An 18617-nucleotide genomic window follows, 5' to 3' on the forward strand; every position below is an offset into this window, starting at 1 on the left:
GGCCGCTCCCACTCACTGCATTCCCTCTAATGTCCAGCTCGGGCTCCTGCGTTGGTGCCCACTCGCTACACGGGAGTCATCACTTCCTCTGCTGTGCAGAGAGTGAGTTGGAACTCGGACTATTTCTTGCTCCTCAGAAGCTCAGCGAGCCGCTGAGAGAGTGTTTCTCTGTGCTATTGATTAGCTGGTTAGCCCACGAAAAGCCAGGGACAAGACAGCCACCGAGATCCCCTCGTCCGGCTTAGCAGCGCATGATAATGTTTGTTCTCCCACGTTCCTCTCCTTTACAGCCCCTCTCTCCATTTATCCAATTCCGTGTTTGTTGCCTGAAGTCCTGCGCTATTGTTGCTATCGCTACATGCTTTACTATTCTGCTCGCCGGCATAAAGTCCCAGCAAGCTGCTCGCCGAGTTAGATTACAGGAACCCAGCTGTTCGCAGTCAAGGGCCGCTTCTTTTATTAGCCGCCCGTAGGACGACCTGGTAGGGCGGCGAGAGGGAGAAAGAGTGGGTGGCAGGCGGAGCGGCGAAGGAGGGCAGCAGGGGGCACAGATTTCCCAGCTGTTAGTCCACAGCTGCCGCCGTCAGAGATTAAGTAGATCAGTGGGAACGCAAGCGCATGCACGGAGGTGAGACCAGACAGCTGACAAATAACGGCCCGAGACGGGCCTCTTCAAAGGTGATACAAGTTGCACGTGGGCCGTCAGAGTTTGTTGCAGGCTGAGGATTGTAAAGTTCTTGCACAATGCTCCACTGTAGAGCGGGATAAGGCACAGGCCAGGAGGCGTGCGATGCTTTAATAGCCTCCAAATCCCCCTCTCCCCTTTTATTCCTCCCCACCATCTCACAAACTCACGCCGCCTTTCAGTCTGCCGAGTGCCGTTTTACTGGTGCGCCAGTGGTCTGCAGGGACGCGCAGGACCCTCGGCGTGTAAAACTCATATCGCCACACCTCCGCGCTGCCACTTTTATGATATTATTTTCATTAAGATTGCAGCAATGGCTCGTCTTTGCTGCGCCTCGCTCCTGCGAGTTTAAGCTTTAACCACAGCGGAAACAAAATGGCTCAGAACAAGTGGCGACGATGGGAGCGGCGCGGGCGGTGACGAAATTTACTGTGACAAGTACTGTAAGCACGTTGCGTTCGGGGGCAACGTGTTGCTCTGGAAGCCCAGTAAATTCACAAAATATGAAAACATGCCCGACACATGAGGTGTTCAAAAGGATTTACGTTACTTCGGAAAGCCTTTCCATTGAGTCACTTTTATTCTCAAAGTGCTCATGATGGCTGTGTTGTATTTGCATATTTATGAGAAATGGGTGTCACAGTGATTAAGTTAACTGGCAGCCAGTTCTGCAGAGTGTGGATAATGAAAGCATATAAAAATGAAAGTCAAAGGACTTTTGGAGCAGAGTTGGTGAACTTTGACCTCGGGGAGATGATCGACACGTTTGGTGATCCGTGCTAAAATACGGTTCAGTGGGTGGAATTATTGTGGTATAAGTTAAAGTTAGAAGCACTTGAGATTTATGTTTCAGGATTATTCAGCGTAATCATCAATACAGTACCTGGACCACATCCTCTGCAAAGACATTGAGTTGTATTTAATAAACTTGGAGCCAATATGGAATTTATTGCAAAGTGCTCGGGACCAATGCAACTCCGATGTCCCAGACAAGTAATTAGAGTCCACATTGAGGCCTGACTCTAAAATACAGTCATTATCTCAGCAAAAAATACAACCTTTCCAGGTCACATCACTTTGTTTGCTGCAGTAAAACACGTTTATTTCTGCATTGAGCCACCATTATAGTAGCCCCAATCCACTTGCCAGCATTTTATGGAGCCCAGAGCGATTGGGGGCGACAGAGATTCTATAAAAATGTGGTAACGCCATTGGCTCAGGGTAATTCTCGAGTCTGACACTTTGTGTGGAATTTGAGGTTGATTATAGTATAATTTTATATATCTGAACATGCAGTGGATCTGCACAATAGTGTTCATCGCCAACCAGTAAATTAACAAGCACCTCATGAGCAAAGGCACCAAAACCTCTACAACCCCCTCAAGAGCTAATCAGCCATCTTGCAATGAAACACCAGAGTTTATATTGGCCCTTCTCACACAATAGTCCCAGTGTACGCTTGTTGTTAAGCTCAAAGGTCTTGGCAAGAGTGAAACTCGTCCTGTTGCTGTCTTGGTGATCATGAATGGAGACAGGAGAATAAAAGTCATAATCTGACAAGACTAACTAGGCTCATGGCATTTTTGGCACCTGTGGGCTGGATTGTCAACAGATGCTTCTAACCTGCGTCCAATTAATTGACCCTGGAATGTGGGGTCACCCGTGAATTTCCAATCAACTGCACTTTCCACATTCTTCCATATTCCTGAATCAGCCAAGCATCTTGATCTGGTGTTGGATCGGTTAGTTGCTGGCGATTTGCGAAACGCTGGTCAGTGCCAGTGTTTTTCTGCAATGCTCGATTGTTTTGCTAAGACGCTTGTTCACCACCAGAGACGTGATTATCGCAGTCACCAAGTCTAAAGGTTGTTAATGAAGATTTACTGGGTGCACCCCAGAAGCCTTCATATATCTCTGAGCAGATGTTACTACAGATGACATCATCTTACTCCAGCGCTCTGTGACTCTGACAATGTTGACTGTTCAAATTTTTACTCATTTTTTTGGACTAAATCCAGTTAAGTGCTTCCCCTCATTTTTCCCAAGAGGAACCACTTGAATAAGTTTGTGTAGGAGGATCCCACTTAAACTCTGACTCTCCGCATGCTGGAGACACGGGCTGTGCTAGACTATGCACTTGATCAAACGCATCAGTGAGGAGAAAAGGGAGGATGACCCCACTCTCATATACACAGCGCTACCAGCACCATTACCGATTTATCACACATAATTTCCTCGGTAGTTTACCTTTGACCCCCCTCTAGGGCCGTGTTCGTATGGAGGGAGATATGCCACTGTCTGAACTGTCTAGCTGAGCCTCCCTAGACCAACACAGAGGTGTTTGCATATACGCCTTATGCCACTGGTGGACAATCCACCAGTGTACCTAGTGTGTGTCATTGTCTTCTCAGTCCTCTGGTGTTTTATACATGCTGCTCATTAGTCAGACAATGGCCAGTCAGGGTGAAACGCCTTATAGGGCAGTATGTCAGCAAACCCTGGGAATAAAAGGCAGCAGAAAGCGGTGTGCTTAGAAAGAAAGGGGAGCCTGAAGCAAGGGAAGAATTTGAATGTAAAGGGAGTGACAGGAAGAATCTACGGGCAGCTCGAGAACAAGAGACGCCGCATACAACAACTGAGGAGGGAGGTTATACGTGTTTCACTGCAACAACCCCTGGATAAAGAATGAGCAAGACCTCCGTTCAACCTCACAGCCCATCCTCCCAAACAGTGACAGTACAAGCGGGCCTATTGAGTCATACCGCCCTGACCCCTTCTGCCGGTGAGACCTGGCAGAACGAAACACTGCCACTGTTCCACACGCTTTGTGCACCAGCCGCGCTGCTGCAGCCCAGACTGGGGAACTAGCTCCATCCAGTGTATACTAGCTCCCCTCTTCTTACATCACTGCGTCTGCAGGCGGAAGGTGGGGAGGGGTACAAGATTGATGATGGTTCTAACCGAGTATTTATCATCCGGCTAGAGAGTAATGCGACACCTTTCTAATCTGAATATATTTCATTGGGCTGTTATGGCACTCAGCCCTGCGTCCCATGTATGTCTAGGAGCGTGTGCGTGCCTGCACGTCTGTGCGTCAAAGAGGTCTATTTGAATGTTAATCATATCTGTATGAGTTTGTGCATGAGAATGCATGCGCTTGCCAAGGCATGAGAGTGCTGTGATACCAACCAGCCTCCATAAATGCCGGCGCTATCTACCCTGGCAAAACGGCCCTGTGGTAATTAGATAAAGATGAAGTTCCTCTTTCCACCAAGCTGGGGCCACGCTCCCCGAGATCCTCTCCTCTGATTCGCAGCCGCCTTATCAGGTGAACGCTCTTCTTTTCCCCTCGTCTCCATCTCTTCCTCTCGGTCTCCTACGACTTCTTTTTGACACTCAGCAGAAATCAAGATGGATGTCTCCCCAGCAGAGATGGGGAGATAGGGAATGCGTGAGGCCAAGATCTGATATGGGCGCTCATTGGGCCTCCCGTTAGATTGGCTCCACTGCCACTGGGGCTGCCAACACTACTGAGAAAGAAGTTTGGAAAAGAAAATGCTTGCTCTAGAGGATTCACTGCTGTGGGTGTTTTCAGATGGGGATCTCACAGGCTGAGTAGGTAGTTTGTGGAAGCTTGGACGAGCTGGACACATACAAATGTTACATTATGTAACAGCTTGGCTTTCTTGAATTCTGAAATACCTTCTGTTGCCCTAAAGAGCATGAATGCAGTAGTAATGTTGTAGGGTTTTCTCAATGCAAAGATATCAAAACATAATCGTGTACATGTTCCAAGCTAGAGCAAGCTCAGTATGTATCACTTGTGAAAGGGGAAGCAAGGATTTTCAAGTAGCAATACAGAACACTGAATAAATAGCAGCCTCATCAATAATGCCCGTGGCTAATTGCAATCGTTTACAAGGTACAGCCGTAGTCCTGAGACGTCTTTGTACTCTCAGGAATCCCTCTCTCAGAGGGGGCTTTCAAGGTGTAGAGCATTCAGGCTTATATTCTTACGGCAGCGACAAGGGCGCTGGAATTTTATGCTGGAGTGGAGAACAGACATAGGCACGCTTTCCACACAAAGAGGTTTTCTCTCTGAGATTATGTCTTGCTTTCTTGTGTACCCTTCGCCAAGCTGCTATTTATGCAAGTGAATGTATTTCAGACTCCGGAGCTTATTGCACGCTTCATTGTTCATTTCTATTGTCAGGCTACAAAGATGGTGTTAGACCATAATTTTCAAGCCAGTTTTGGATAAAGCATCATACCCATTACCTGACCTACTGTATCAACCTGCCCACCTCTGCTTCAGCGTAAAAGACAACATCCAGTCACCTTTGGCCGAGACACACAAGGTGGCAAAATGCTGCACAGCCTACATTTACCGCCCAATATTGGCTGAGTTCAAATTAGAAATAATCTTTCAGTTTGCCGTCACAGAAGCAGGGGTCAATGTCCACGTTTGTTGAAATCCAATGTCAGGTAGTGGAACAGCACTGACACAGTCACAGTGTTTCAGTGCCGTGTTTCGCCAGGTTTCAGGACGTCGCTCACATAAATCCCAGAGCGAGATGCATTTTATCTGTTGCAGCTTCCCAAAAGACCCCTACAGCCTCCAGCTACTGTAGTGTTGCCACTTCAGACTCCAGTCATTTAACAAACAACTCAATCATGCACAAGGCGACTGCCAGTGACTTGCGAGTGACCCTGGTGAAGCTAGATATAGAGTTGAGGTGGAAAAGAAGAGCAAAGGCTTGTTGGGTCATAGAATTCAGGTCAGATTTGTCATTGGGAAAGTATTCAGGTCCAGCATTCTGCAGTAATGTTTGCTACAGAAATAGTTTATAATGACAAAAGATCGGGGGCCCCTGGTGTCACCTAGAGTTCACTTCTGTGTATTGATTCTAACCCCTCTTATGGGCCACTGCAGCACAGCACATGTCACAGCCACAGTAGCTGGAGTTAGGATTTAAATCGAAAATCCAAAATATTTTCTTTTCTCGTCCCAACTCTGAAACGTGAGCAAATGAGTTAAACTGTAGTTGGACAGCCACTGCCTGGAATTGTAAAGGAGTCTGTGGCCAAGAAAACCAAAAAGTGAAATGTTGGAAGTAAAGTGAGTTGTGCCCTCGTTGCAATGCACGAGTGATACTTTTAAGTCACAAAAGCTTTGAAGATGTTAAAAGCTGCACAAATAAAAATCTTCTTTTGAAGTCAATGAATAAAATGTCTTTTTTGTATTATCCAGCCTTCACATCAGAAATTCAATCTCAGTGGTAAACATTATAATGAATTATTGTATGATCCTAGATTAGGGAGGCAGATAAAAGACACATATCAGCCTTGAATCTCGTATCTTCTCTGAGAAAACTGATCTGGATGGGATACTGGAAACCTAGAGGCTAACAATGTGTGTCGTCATGAAGGCGTACATTTGATGGGTGACAGTGTTTTTGTATCTGTGCTAAAGGAAAGCGAACAGTAATCTGGTTTGCTATACAGAGATGAGAAATAATGTGTTTCTTTCTTCCTTGATGTGTAAAAGAGCTCGGTGCACTCAGATTTTCTTTGGTTTGTAGTGTTATTTGTCTGTCACCTAAAAATAGATGTTGGAACAACTGGAGCTCAATCTGCATTACATTATAGGAGGAACTGCACATTCTGAATGTCCTCAACAAGTTTGCGCTGGCTAGGGCAGCAGGGGAACAGTGTGTTGTTACAGGTGATCATCTATCACCTGTAACAACAGCAGCTTTTTAATTGAGTAAATAATGCAGGATGATGAAAGCATGCATTAAAATATGAACTATCAGCACTACAGGATGACAATCTCATTAATTTAGCAGTTGTTCGCTGTTGGGCAGCAGGAGAGCGTCCACTCAGCTAACGCGCGCTGCGTGACTCATCAGTAAGATGCAGTTTGTTTGGATTTAAATAATGAGGTGAGATCACAGTTTCTTTCAGATCACTCTGTGCGTTCAAGGGCAGAAGATGTAGATGCAGGTAAAGTTTTAGGGACTTAATGTCAAACCTCGCGTAGGAGCACGTGGAAGGTTGGCGTGTTTACTTTTGTCTGCAGATCAATTTCTAAAGGTGATTTTTTTTAACTATTGTATTTGAACAAATCACATGTCAAATAATCCAAAACAACGTAAACAAAAAGAGGTGAGACCCTTGAATTCAGCAGCAGCTTCCTGCTATCATCACCTACTGCACCTACACACTAACGCACGCACACAGATACGTCTCTCCCTGTAGTGCCCTCCTTGGCAAAATCTCCAGTCTCTTAATGAAATGCTCAATTAGAGTCTTTAAATAGGTAATTATGCAGTGCCTAATCCCCGAGCTCCTAGGCCCTATCTCATTTAGATGACACTTGGGCAGGCGAAATGGGAGGGGCAGGCACTGGGGCCTTAGATTCTGTCATCAAAGCCCCTCCGCGGTGGCACATGTAGCCCTGCTAATGATAAGGCACATCCGAGCAGTCAGTCAACAGCGACTCCCAGTGAGGGGCTCTGACAGCAGGGCGACGGCGGCGTCAGGCTTGACAGTGTCTTAATCATGTTTGTGAGTATTCGGGGGCGGATTGTGTTAGGTCTGGGCTGTGTGAAGGTTAGTGTGAGAGCAGTAAAGACTTTGTGTGTGATGTTTCTCGCAGACATTTACAGTGTTAATTTTATATAAAACAACGGCAGAGGGAAAGGAAATTATTTCCAAATGTCAAACTGTGCGTTTTGCTTGATGCCGGGCATTGACAGAACGAGTTGCTTTCCTGCGCTGACATTTGTTTGAAGGTGACATTTGATTTGAATTTCAATCTCCAACTTGCAGCCGGAGAAAAGGAGTTCTTCATTTGTTTTCAGCCGCATAATAAAATGTCTGGTTCCAGCGCTCCGATCTAGCATCAGTGTCAGGGAGCCGCTGCTGCTGTTGTGTCGCGGGCGCAGCAGTGGCAGCATCTGTCTCTGGGAAGCGTCGAGGGGGGGCATTGTTGCTCTTGCCTCGCGGAGAACCATCGCTTTCCCTCGGGCGGTCTCGCCTTTCATGAGAACAGCGGCGCGGCTCCACTGAAAGACCTTTTAAACGGCGTCCAAGGAAAATAAGAAAGTTCAGCTTTTTAAATGTTAATCAAAATCACCCACATCAAAGCGCTGAGTAAATGTGAGCGAGGACACTTGAACCCCGGCGATGTTGAAGCAGTTTAGCGAGCGGCTGTTCGTCCCCACCCTTGTCAGGATGCAGCTGGAAAGGCAGAAACAACACAATCCCACCTGTATGTGTGGACTCAGCAAAAGCGTCTCATATCTCTGACAACACTTTTGTCCCGCTGCCCTTCGCGCTGGCACTGATGCATTTCCATGTAAAACGCTTTGATAAGCAGCTGGTTCTAATGCTGCCTGTCTGTTCTTCCAGTCGTCGACTCAGGCGTTCTTATCGCATTTTAGTCACGGCACAACAGCGCAGCAACTTTTCCCTGCAAACGGCAGGACGCGAGCAGGAGCGTCTGCGTCACCTTCCACGCTTGTGTTCTAGCTTAGATAAGCTATCACGCCATTAACTGCCTGTGAAGCGCGGATGCGAGCCACTTAAGGTATCCACACGGACTGACACCACCCTATGATGAGCACAATTAGCAAAGCAGCTCGCGCACCAGCGTAGGTAAACAGCGGCTTGCATTGTGCTAAGCTAATGGATGGGAAACGCGGCCGCCGCCTTCGAGCGCTGCAGCAGCCGTAATGTAGCGTTACATTTTTAGCTCAGCTATATCGATGCAAATTAGCATTTAGATAATGGGAACCACTTGGCATTTTAATTATTTTGCTGCCCTATGAATCTGGCGCGTGTGCCCCAAGCGTCTCCTTACATCCTTCATGTACGTCTAAGTGGAGCATTTACATACCAAACAGCTTGGCTCGCGTACAAAAGTCACTAAAATGTCACAACCGCACAATGTACCTCGGTGTTCAATTGTTTTGGGGAGATAAGAAAGCATATTGTGCTTGGATTAGGGCATACGTATTGAAGGCAGGTAATTCTCAGCGCCGCTCTGGTGTTTCCTGCCATGTTGGCGAGCGGCAGAGGAATGTTGTTTTGTATGGAAAGTCCTGAGCCCTCGAACAGACAACGACGCGAGCGCAGGCTGGGAGCAACCTCCCTCTCCCCCTCCTCTCTCTTCCTCCCCCCCACTCATTTTCTCCTGACTTGGGTGAGGCGATTATTGGTCCTCCCACAGCCCACTGCTGTGCTGGGGGTCCATGTCGGGGTCCCCGGGAGCGTGCGGTGCACAGGTATGCGCTGAGCGTCTGTTTGTGCACATGAACGCCTCGGCTCGCGTCCGCGGTGTTTTAGTCCGTGCCACTGGAGCAGAGCTGATCCCGAGCTGGTGCTTCGGAGGGCGACACCGGCTCACGCGAGCCAAGCTTTTTCACCTGTGTTCGTCTAAGGAGCCCCGGAGCCGCTGGCGGCCTCCCGGCTGTGGCCCCCTCCTCAGCAGCGCCTGCCTCTGCTCCATCCATCCCTCATTCTAGTCCCGCTCTGCCTCCGTTAGGGGTATGAGCGCAGACTGGAGGAGCGTGAGAAAAGCTGGCAGCGGGGCACATTCCCTCCCTCTGCTCTCCACCCTAGTGCGCTCTCCTCCTCACTCCCTCTTTACTCGCCTCCCCCTTCCACAACCTTCCTCTCTGCCTCGTTGCTCCCCTTATCCATTATATTTCCACCCCTCTGCTCCACCCCGCTCTCACTCTCCCTTCCTTTTTTCTGGTTCATAATATGTAACATGATTTAGCCCGCCCCTGTTCATGCGGCGTAAATTTAATCCCAGCCGTTCCAGGTTTGCTGCAGCCGCTGCGTCGACCATTTTTCTCATTTTCACCCCCCCACCCCCCTTTCAGCCACACTCTCTGCTCCCGACACAATAGACTCCACAAGAAAATATCTGTTTGCAAGACAACAAGTTGTTTCCCTACACCCAACGCTGATGCGCAAGGTCAAGCATGACCCGAGTGGCACATGCTTGTACTGTGGAAGCTGCCTGCTCTGACACAAGCAAACAGCACGGTCCCAACGAGCCGGCAATCATTTGAATAGTACACAGCTCACACACTGACCCTCTGGCTGATTATACTCCATAGTGGCATCCAGTGCAATACAAACTGTGTTTACAAGTGTCATCAAGGTCAAAAAAAGGGATCCAAAGACACAAAAGGGAAACACACGGCAGCATTTACCTCCCTGGTGCTTCTAATGCTAACCCAGTAGCTCTGTAACCTTGTGCGAGTGCGCTTGCTATGCATTCAGGGAGCGGCACAACGGGGCACCGGGGTAATCGGTCACTCGACCGCAGGTCAAGGTCCCGCACTGTGGAGACCATCCATCTGAACCCAACAGCTGCTGGGAAACGTGGCACAATGAATGAGATGGGAGACAGATGGGTGAAGACAAAGGATGGAGGGAGCGAGCGAAAGTAACTTTTCTCTGCAACATCTAAACAGGGAGACGAGTCAAGGAGAAGTCAAGAAGAGCACACAGAATGAGTGGGAGAGAGGATCTGTGAGCTCATGCTACAGTAGGCGGTCATTACAGTGACTAAAGTGCATGGTCAGAGTCGCTTTGGGTGGGCTGAATTTTCATGAGGACACAACCTTGCTCTATGCCCCCAAACAAGCTACTGTAGGTGATTCCAACCTGTTCCCCTTGACCCGTGTTTTCTAACACCATGCTGCTTCCACTGAGGCCGGATCCACGGGAGCCACAGAATATTATTTGATTAATAGAAGCGTTGCTGGATTAGGTGAATAATTGTTTTTTACACTGTCTGCAGTGTGACATTTCAAAGTCCAGATCGTTTGCTGACAGTGTGTGGGGTACGGCTTTGAAATCTCCCGGCGCTAATTTTTCACGGGCGCACAATCGAGATGGGATCGCGATGGCTTCCTCATCCTACAGTCGCAGCAGGTGCTTTTAAGCCAATTATTAGGCAGACAAATGTCATCAGACCCAATTAGCCCCCCGCTGTGTCTTTCATTTTGGGTGAGTCATTCAAAAATAAACAAGATGTTACCACGACATCAGCTCCAGCGTTGGCAGCGTTCGCCTGTCAAAAAATGAGACGGGCTCGCGGGCGGAACTGTAAACCCTGACTCTTTCCAAATAGAAAGTCAGGCGGTTCCACCCAAAGGATAGTTTATGACCGTGGGAGGTTTGTTTCAGGGAGGTCAGGGAATGCAAGAGGGGGTAGAGTAAATAAATAAGTACAGCAAATAAACTCCTCTGATGTGCGGTTGTCAGGGTCTTTCATGTGGAGGCTGCACTCGAGGGCATAGCTTAGCTTAGCTTGAGGGATGTTTTTACACATGCCGGCTGATCGGGAGCGATGTGTGAGAAACAGCCTTGTCACTCGGTCTTAAATCACACAATCGTAGGCAGAAGAAGAAAAAGGAGGCAAAAACGGAGGGAAGAAACGCGCTAGCGAAAAGCGGCGAGGCAAAGAGGAGCGTTTCACGTGAAAATGATGCCTTGTGTGGTGAAAAAGAGACGAAACAAAGAGCAACAGAGGCGATGGAAGATCTCAGCAGCCAGGATGTGCTGTGAAACCCACTGTGATTTACCCCAAACCTAACCTCTAAAGTCCGGGAAGTGGGGATTTAAGTAGAAACTGTGTCTGTGGATGCATGCGAGTGGGGGAGCGGTGGATTTGATGAGCTTATTTTATAAATCTGGTCATATGATACTTAAAGCCCCCTGGAAGCACGGCGAGTGGGGGGTTAGCACATTACAACCTGTTCCCTGCTCCGTGTTGTTTTGATCTTGAGGCTGATACGACGGGATCCGCGCGCTTCCCTTCCACTGTGTGATGAAGCGATGATGAGTCATTAAGCGCCTGAACCTTTCCCGTCCCCGTGATATTATGAGTCAGCTCAGAAAGAGGGATCGATGGCATGTCAAGGGGTCCGGATTTATATAGAGAACCAAACAAGGGGCAGGTCAATGGCATTTAGTCAAGGGAGGCAGAGCTGCACTCTTTTACATAATAGTCCCATATGTGAACATTGAACAGCCTGTTTAAATGAAGTCATTTGCTTAACAATAAATGAGATGAATACAAATAATACAAGTATAGTGCACGTCCTCTAGCTGCACATTATCAAGTGGGATAACTGGGGTTTCTACAGTATGTATCAGTGCAGAGAGTAAATACAAAACGCTATAATGCTCCAATCAACAATAAGAAATTATTAAATACAACATATTGACTATGATGTATTACAGAGTTTTGTTCAAACACACACACAGCGTGGAGTGAACCCGTGTAACAACGACAAAAGTCAATCGGTGTAATTTCCCTAAGCTCGGAGCGTGGGCCTTCATACTGGTGAGCAGGTAAAACCCCACAGAGGAGTCAGGATCCGCGTCCCAGCGAGGTGATGCTGCTGTGAGGTCACGGCCGCATCCCCTGCGTGCGGTGTGTGTGTGTGGGGGGGGGTGGGGCTCGGCCTGGCTGGACAACCCCACGGGCACCTCTAATAACTGCACGCATCCCTGGTAGCGCTGCCGTGCCGCGTCCTCGCATGTGTCGGCCTAATTACGCAGGCATTAGCTGTAATGGATTTCAGGGACTTTTTGTGGCTGTTTTGCTCTGGTCGGATGACATCGCCCAACTCCGCTGTTTCCTTCAACTTCCAGTCAGCGTGCGCACGACGCTGAAATTAAAAACACCCCGCTTAGAAATTCCCCGGAGCCGGCCAAAGTGAAATTAGCCGGCTTGCACGAAGCATGAGCATAATGTGGTGCAACTGCTCCGCTCGAGACCCGAGCTGAGTTTGTTGTAAGTGGCAGCACCAGTAGCATTCTCATGTCAGCGTTTGTTTCTCTCTGGTTTCTACTCGCTTGCCAAAACCTTACGACACTGGGAGAAGATGGAAAAACCACTGGCATGTGGAGCCGATGTTTGTGAACCTGCTGCTTCACTGGGCTCATAACTAGTCCGCCTGCATTCTTTCCTATAACGAGTTTATTGCAGTACGGCTGAAATATATGATAAATAATATTGATTCTTGCGTTTTCTTCCCCCTTGTCTAAACAGAGCGGAATACCAAGCACACACGCTTAAATGAGAACAGAGAGCAGCCATTATGGAGAATATCAACATCCCTCCCTCCTTCTCTTTCACATTTCTGATAAGGATCATAGGGAAGGAGAGAGCGCAGACAGCTCGACAGCCTCTTTCTTTTTCTTGCCACATACTCCCCCCTTTTTCTAATTAACATTGTGCATGTTGTCAGGCTTTGTTTAATAATGCATGATTGCTATCAGCAGAGAAATCCTTTGAATGAAGCGCCGCTGAATAGGAACACAATAATACCACTGGGGGTTCAGGAAGAACAACAAGATGTTTTTTTTCCTGCCTTCCTGTTGTAATAAACGGCCAGTGGAAGGCATCGGTGCCTCCAAACGTACGAAGGTGCCGAGTGCAACACAAAAGAGGCGAGTGCGAGGAGGAAAAAAGCCTCGTTAGACCTCATCTGCATGCTCATACATGTAATTGCTCACGGAGAACACGCGGTATGTGCAGGAACACAAAATGTTGAACTGCATAAATCAAAACCAAATTTAACTGCATTGTCTTTTTTTTGGTTTTGGTGTAAATGGAGGTTTCAGGGGTGCGTTTCAGCCGAGCTCACATTATCTCCTCCTTGTATTTACTCACATGGCACAGCCTCCCCGTTGTCGCGCTGGTGGTTACACAACATACAGATGGTTTTGTTTGCCTCTACCAGCGTGTGTGCATGGAGGTGCTGCTGAGTATTGTTTGTCGCGTGCTGGATAATGTCATGTCATTATGGAAATTCACACATCATTAATTAAGCCAAACGCTATCACTTAGATTTGGAGAGGTAGATGAGAAAAACAATGACTGGGGGATGGGGGCAAACAGCTGTACCTGCCGCAGCCTCATCCCCCGCTCAGCCTTTTTCAGTCCAGTTAATTCCAATCAAATTCAGTGGCTACGAACTCCGCTCATGGGAGAATTCTGCCTCATGTTCCCCGACGCCGGTGTGCGTGTGCGCATTCGGCCTGTGTGTTGGTGGCGGTTCGAGCGGGGGATGAGATTGCCTCAAATTGATTCCCTTCGCCACACGTCCCCCGCGCCCGCGCCGCTGTGCTAGCCCTGCGGCGCTCGGAGACAGGTAGTCGTGTCTATCTCCCCCCGACACAAATCGAGTGTGACAGGTGCGCTATCTTCCCGTCTTTTCTGCCATTTATAGCCGGCAGAAATGAAAGAGGGAGCGCTAGGAGCGAGAAAGAGGATGATTGGTAACAGGGAAATGAGGTACTTTGTCACCATCGGGCTTACTGATTGAGCTAAGGGGGGCTTGTGTCTTCTCCTTTTTATTTTAGTGGGTCAAATCTGCAGATAAGCAGTCTAATAAGATATTATTTTTAGCCACTAATGTATAACCCAAGACTCCTGAAACACGGCCTGCTGTGTGTGTGTGTAACACAAAGCAAACAGCCCCGTCCTGCAGAACAATGCGCGCAGACCCGCTAACGTGCTAACTAGCTGCGCGGCGTCGCCTTCAAAGCCCTCACACACTTGGATTATCCCGGAGCCGTATTACAAGCTGAAGACTACCGCAGAGCATCCATCACCAAAGGATCAAGCTCTGGCTTAAGCAAATGGATGACAAGAGAGCGCCAGTCTGCAGCTAATGCCGACTCGCTGTATCGCATTGATTTCCACGCGGCCGCGTATCGGCCCAGCTCAAACATGGACGCCAACACTTGGCTACTCTGCCTTATAGATTTTATTGTTTGAGCGTGTGTGTGTTTGTGTGTTTGTGCTGAAGCTAAGCTACTCCATCACCGTGAAGGCGTTAGCGCTAATAAAGCCTCTATCATAGATTAAACGAGTGGTGGTGTCATCAGGATGCAACTGAAAGGCAGCTCCTGTGTGGGATTATAATTAATAATATAATATATATAATAATATAATAATATAAGTTTCTTATAGGTCACATTGGCCTCGACTGGAGCTGCTCAGCATTTATTTCTGGTATTTCCCGACTGAAAACAGATATCAACGCCGATTTGAGGAGGACTAAAATCCTCTCTTATTATGCAGCATGTTTAATTGGTGCTCGCGACAAAAGACAAAATCTTATTAGTTCACCCTTTGGTCTGCGCGCTTTCGCCCGCTCTCCCTCACGCACATGTGCACACGCCTTGTGTGAAGTGACTATTCCATTTAGAGAACTGTCAGAACATGCCCCGTGAGCACGTCAGCCTCTTCCCATCCTCTGTCAGCTCCAGCCGAGGCTGTGTGGGGGTATGTCAGAAATGTGCAGGGATAGATAAAACCCATGGAGCCAAACAGCTTTGTTTCATTCACTCTCTCTCTCTCTCTCTCTTTTCCCTCCCTCCTCCTCCTTCACGTCCCTTCTTTCCCTCACATAGGCTGTGAATACCCTGCATCTGAGAAATCAGACCAGACTGACTCACAGGGCTCTGTGAGCCAGCACCACTGAGGCTGCCAAAGCATGCTGGTGCCAAGCTGTCCCACCATGCACAGAGCCAGACCCACGCTGCTGCTGCCGCTGCTGCTCCTGGGTCTGCTCCTCCACCTCGCCGACGCTCAAAGTAAGTGGACCGCTGGCTCCGCGCGGGCCTCGGCTCGCGGGTTCTGTTGGTTTGGGGCGGTGGTTGGCGGAAACGCACCGGAAACACACCTGCCGTCAGGAAGCACGACGCCGTAGATGCATCGGGATCAAGTCTCACCAAAGCTGCACCACACGTTGATCCAAATATTTGAAATTCATCAGTTTTTAGAGCAACTGCTAAATCTGTATTAGTTGTGGAACTTTAAGTCCCCTTCCACTCAGCAATGTAAACATTCAATCAAGGTGAAGGTGTGCAAATGAGCATGGTTTTATCTGAACTAGTTTACATATGTGCTAAACAGTACATGTTCCTATCCATTTTAATGGAGTCATTTAAAATACAGAGTGAAAACGCGTTGTTGTCCCACCTACGCACAAACAGCGCTGACCAAGTCCATCTTCTCCATCTACTTTTTATTTTATGCTGCACAAACTATGGTGGAGCAGAAACACTGAGGCCTCAGCCAAGAATCTCATGATGAAGAGTCGTTGGAATTGAGTTACTTGACATCAGACACCTGCCCACTGATGTGTGACAACAGTTTTCAAACCTCATTGAGCTCCGGTCCTGCGCCACAGCATCCCCCTCCTCCTCCTTCTGCCATCCTCTCTTTCTTTTACACTAAGATTCATGAATCATTAGCTGCCGGAGTCACAAAGGGATGAATAAAACTTTTATTGCTCCCTTTGCACCGACTCAAATCCCCTCAGTTCAGCTGAATATCTCCGAATGAAGGAATCATTCACCCAAGGTCATACACAACCGAGCCACGCAAAGTGAAATTGATGGGCGAGATTTTCAACTTTGTGCTTGAGAAATGTTCCTTGCAATCTGTTCCAGTGTGTTTTATTTTTCCTCGCTGCCTCCTGCAACATATGTTTCACAGCAGGGGAGAAGCGAATGGAGAAACGTATTCTCTCTTTATTCCCCATTTTATGTGCAGCTCCGAGATTTACGGACACAATTTAATTACGGGATCTTCCCAAAACGACGTTGGCTGCCAATAAACGTTAGCGTTGAAACAGGCCTTTAGCACGAATCCTTTAGAAACTCGAACCTTTCCCAGTCTAGTGTGAATTTACATGACATCTGATGACAAGTGTCCTGACCAGACTTCCCCTCATGTCTAGACATAACACGGTCACATTAGAGCCCCCGTGTAACGGAGTCCCGTCTGAGGGGTGACGCCTGGCTGCCCGCCTCCCCCCTCAACCCTCCACCTCCCCCCTCCCCCTGAAGCCGCCTGGCTGTTAGCAGCTGCTGCCTCGTCCTGCTTGGACAGCTGTGCTGGGTCATCATTTCACAGCCAAAACAAACCCATCACGCGGCGGCGGCGGTCTGCTGATGAGCCGGGCTGCGTGGGGTCAGGGGTCGCGGGCGCAGGTACGGCACGGGAGCGAGGCCCGCTCACCGCTCTGTGTGGCACAGAGTGGCCTGGGGATTTCTATTGGCCGCCTTCTCCTCCTGCAGAGCCTGATCTCCCACAAGCACGTGTTTGTTCCTCCCCTTCCCAACGCCGCTCCATTGTTTTTCTTCCTAATCGCCCTCTCGCCAATTTTCTCCTCATTTCTTATTTGGGCTTTTTCTTTCCATGGCTTCTCCGCCTGCTTCTTTGTCTTCGCGCCGCATTCTCTCTCTCGCTCCGTGCTGTTTGGAAACCGTGCAATAGCCCCTTCCAGTGACTCGCAGGCTACATGCTTCCTCCACTGTGCCACTGCATATGTAAATAGACCCACCAGACACGCCGGGTCTCTCCCCGATTCTGCGCCGCACCAAAACGACCTTCACCCGGTTTAGTGGGTCCAGACGAACCCCTCAGCGCCGAGGCTGCGCTTCCAAAGAGGAAAGTGCCCTCTGTCGGTGCAACGCAGCCATTTGGGCGTGAGCGGTGGACGCGGTGGAGGATATGAGACACGCGAGAGCAGAAAATGGCTGAGTCGGCCTGCTCAACAGATGGCCAGTCCTACTCACCACCCCACACAGTGGACAGGACACGGCAGCCCCTCGGGCCCTGGATCAACACCATTATTGTTAATGGGAGTCCAACCAAATGAGCTCCTAAGACGAGGGGATCAGAGCTCAGAGCTCCGTCGCTACGTGTTGGTTTGCTTTTACCCGCACTTCGTCACCGTGTCTCTCTGGCCTCCTTTGTCTCTGTCGGTTTTCTCCTTCAACCTGCCCCCCCCCACACGCACACATTTTTCAAATGCAGCCCATTTAATTTGTGTGGCAAATTGGGCTTGGCAATCGCTTGAAAGAGAGGCATAATTGTCCCTTGTGAGCCAAGGGGACAGAACGCGAGAGTGGAAGCTCAGGGAGGCGACAAACAATTCCTGTGTGTCATCTGCGTAAGAGTAATGCATAAAAAGGAAGCATCAGAGGATGAGAGCGGCGCTGGGAGCGCTTAACATCTCCACCTGGGCAGGGATGAAGCGCACGGAAACTTTGGCATGAAATTACTTGGCTGTTCATTAACTTGATAGATTGTTTGTTTCACGAGTCTGACGCTGATATGAAGCAAGAACGAACCTGTGTGACGAATGTGTGCGACTGCGATGTTTCCCCTCAGACCTCGTTTTGCTCAGAGAGGCTGGAACGCACACGTGAAAACAGCGGAGAAACAAATTAACAAAAATAAGCAACACTTTTAAAAATATGCTGAGCTGCAAAGTGGTGGGCTGGATCTTTAGGGAAAACTGGCTCACAGTCCAAACACCCACAGGCATCCTCGCCTGCCATACCTCATGCTGCGTTGGACCATGTCAAACCCTGGGCCTAATAGTGTTTTAATTGATTCCTTCCATAGTTGGTGGAGGCATGGGGAGCACCAGCGGGCGGCCACGCTTCTCTTTAACATGTCAAATGAGTATCGACAGGCTCCTCCAGCCTCTCCAAACATTAAGTTGTTAACGCCCAAACCTCATCACTCACTCCACTTTATTTACAGGCGGGTGTGCACACGCGCACGCTCCCCCACATCCACAGGCGGCCGACGTACGTGTTGTCCTTTAGAGCCCAGGATCAGAGGTGAAGCAAAGCAAAGGCTGTGTTTGTGCTGAGAAAGCAAATGACTCATGTTGTAACAAAGATGGTCTGCTTTTAATTTTAGCTAATTAATCAGAATGACAGATTGGCTTTTCCCTCGTTTAAAATTGGATTTCCATGCTACTTTTGCACTAGTCACCTTTTTCTGGGGTTTTCATCATATGAAGCATTTATGATCCAGGAGCATGTATAACTCTATATGACAGCGCGTTGTTTGGAAGCGCTG

The 18617-nt window shown here is 48.6% G+C and overlaps 2 protein-coding genes across 51 annotated transcripts in view; one reads left to right on the top strand and one right to left on the bottom strand.

Annotated features, from left to right (window-relative positions):
• LOC114851386 (5,6-dihydroxyindole-2-carboxylic acid oxidase-like) overlaps window positions 1-18617 on the bottom strand; it is a 323305-nt gene that overhangs the window by 241781 nt on the left and 62907 nt on the right. The gene's annotated exons all lie outside the window — the stretch shown is intronic.
• The window catches only part of LOC114851385 (receptor-type tyrosine-protein phosphatase delta-like), a 269652-nt gene that overhangs the window by 178288 nt on the left and 72747 nt on the right, over window positions 1-18617 (top strand). For all 49 annotated transcript variants that reach the window (XM_029143182.3, XM_029143203.3, XM_029143194.3 and 46 more), the window contains one exon: window positions 15143-15325. In XM_029143182.3, the coding sequence (XP_028999015.1) occupies window positions 15226-15325 (100 nt within the window). In that variant the 5' untranslated portion in view covers window positions 15143-15225. The remainder of the gene's footprint in view (window positions 1-15142; window positions 15326-18617) is intronic.

This window comes from Betta splendens, chromosome 2 (assembly GCF_900634795.4).
Source record: "Betta splendens chromosome 2, fBetSpl5.4, whole genome shotgun sequence".
NCBI lineage: Eukaryota > Metazoa > Chordata > Actinopteri > Anabantiformes > Osphronemidae > Betta > Betta splendens.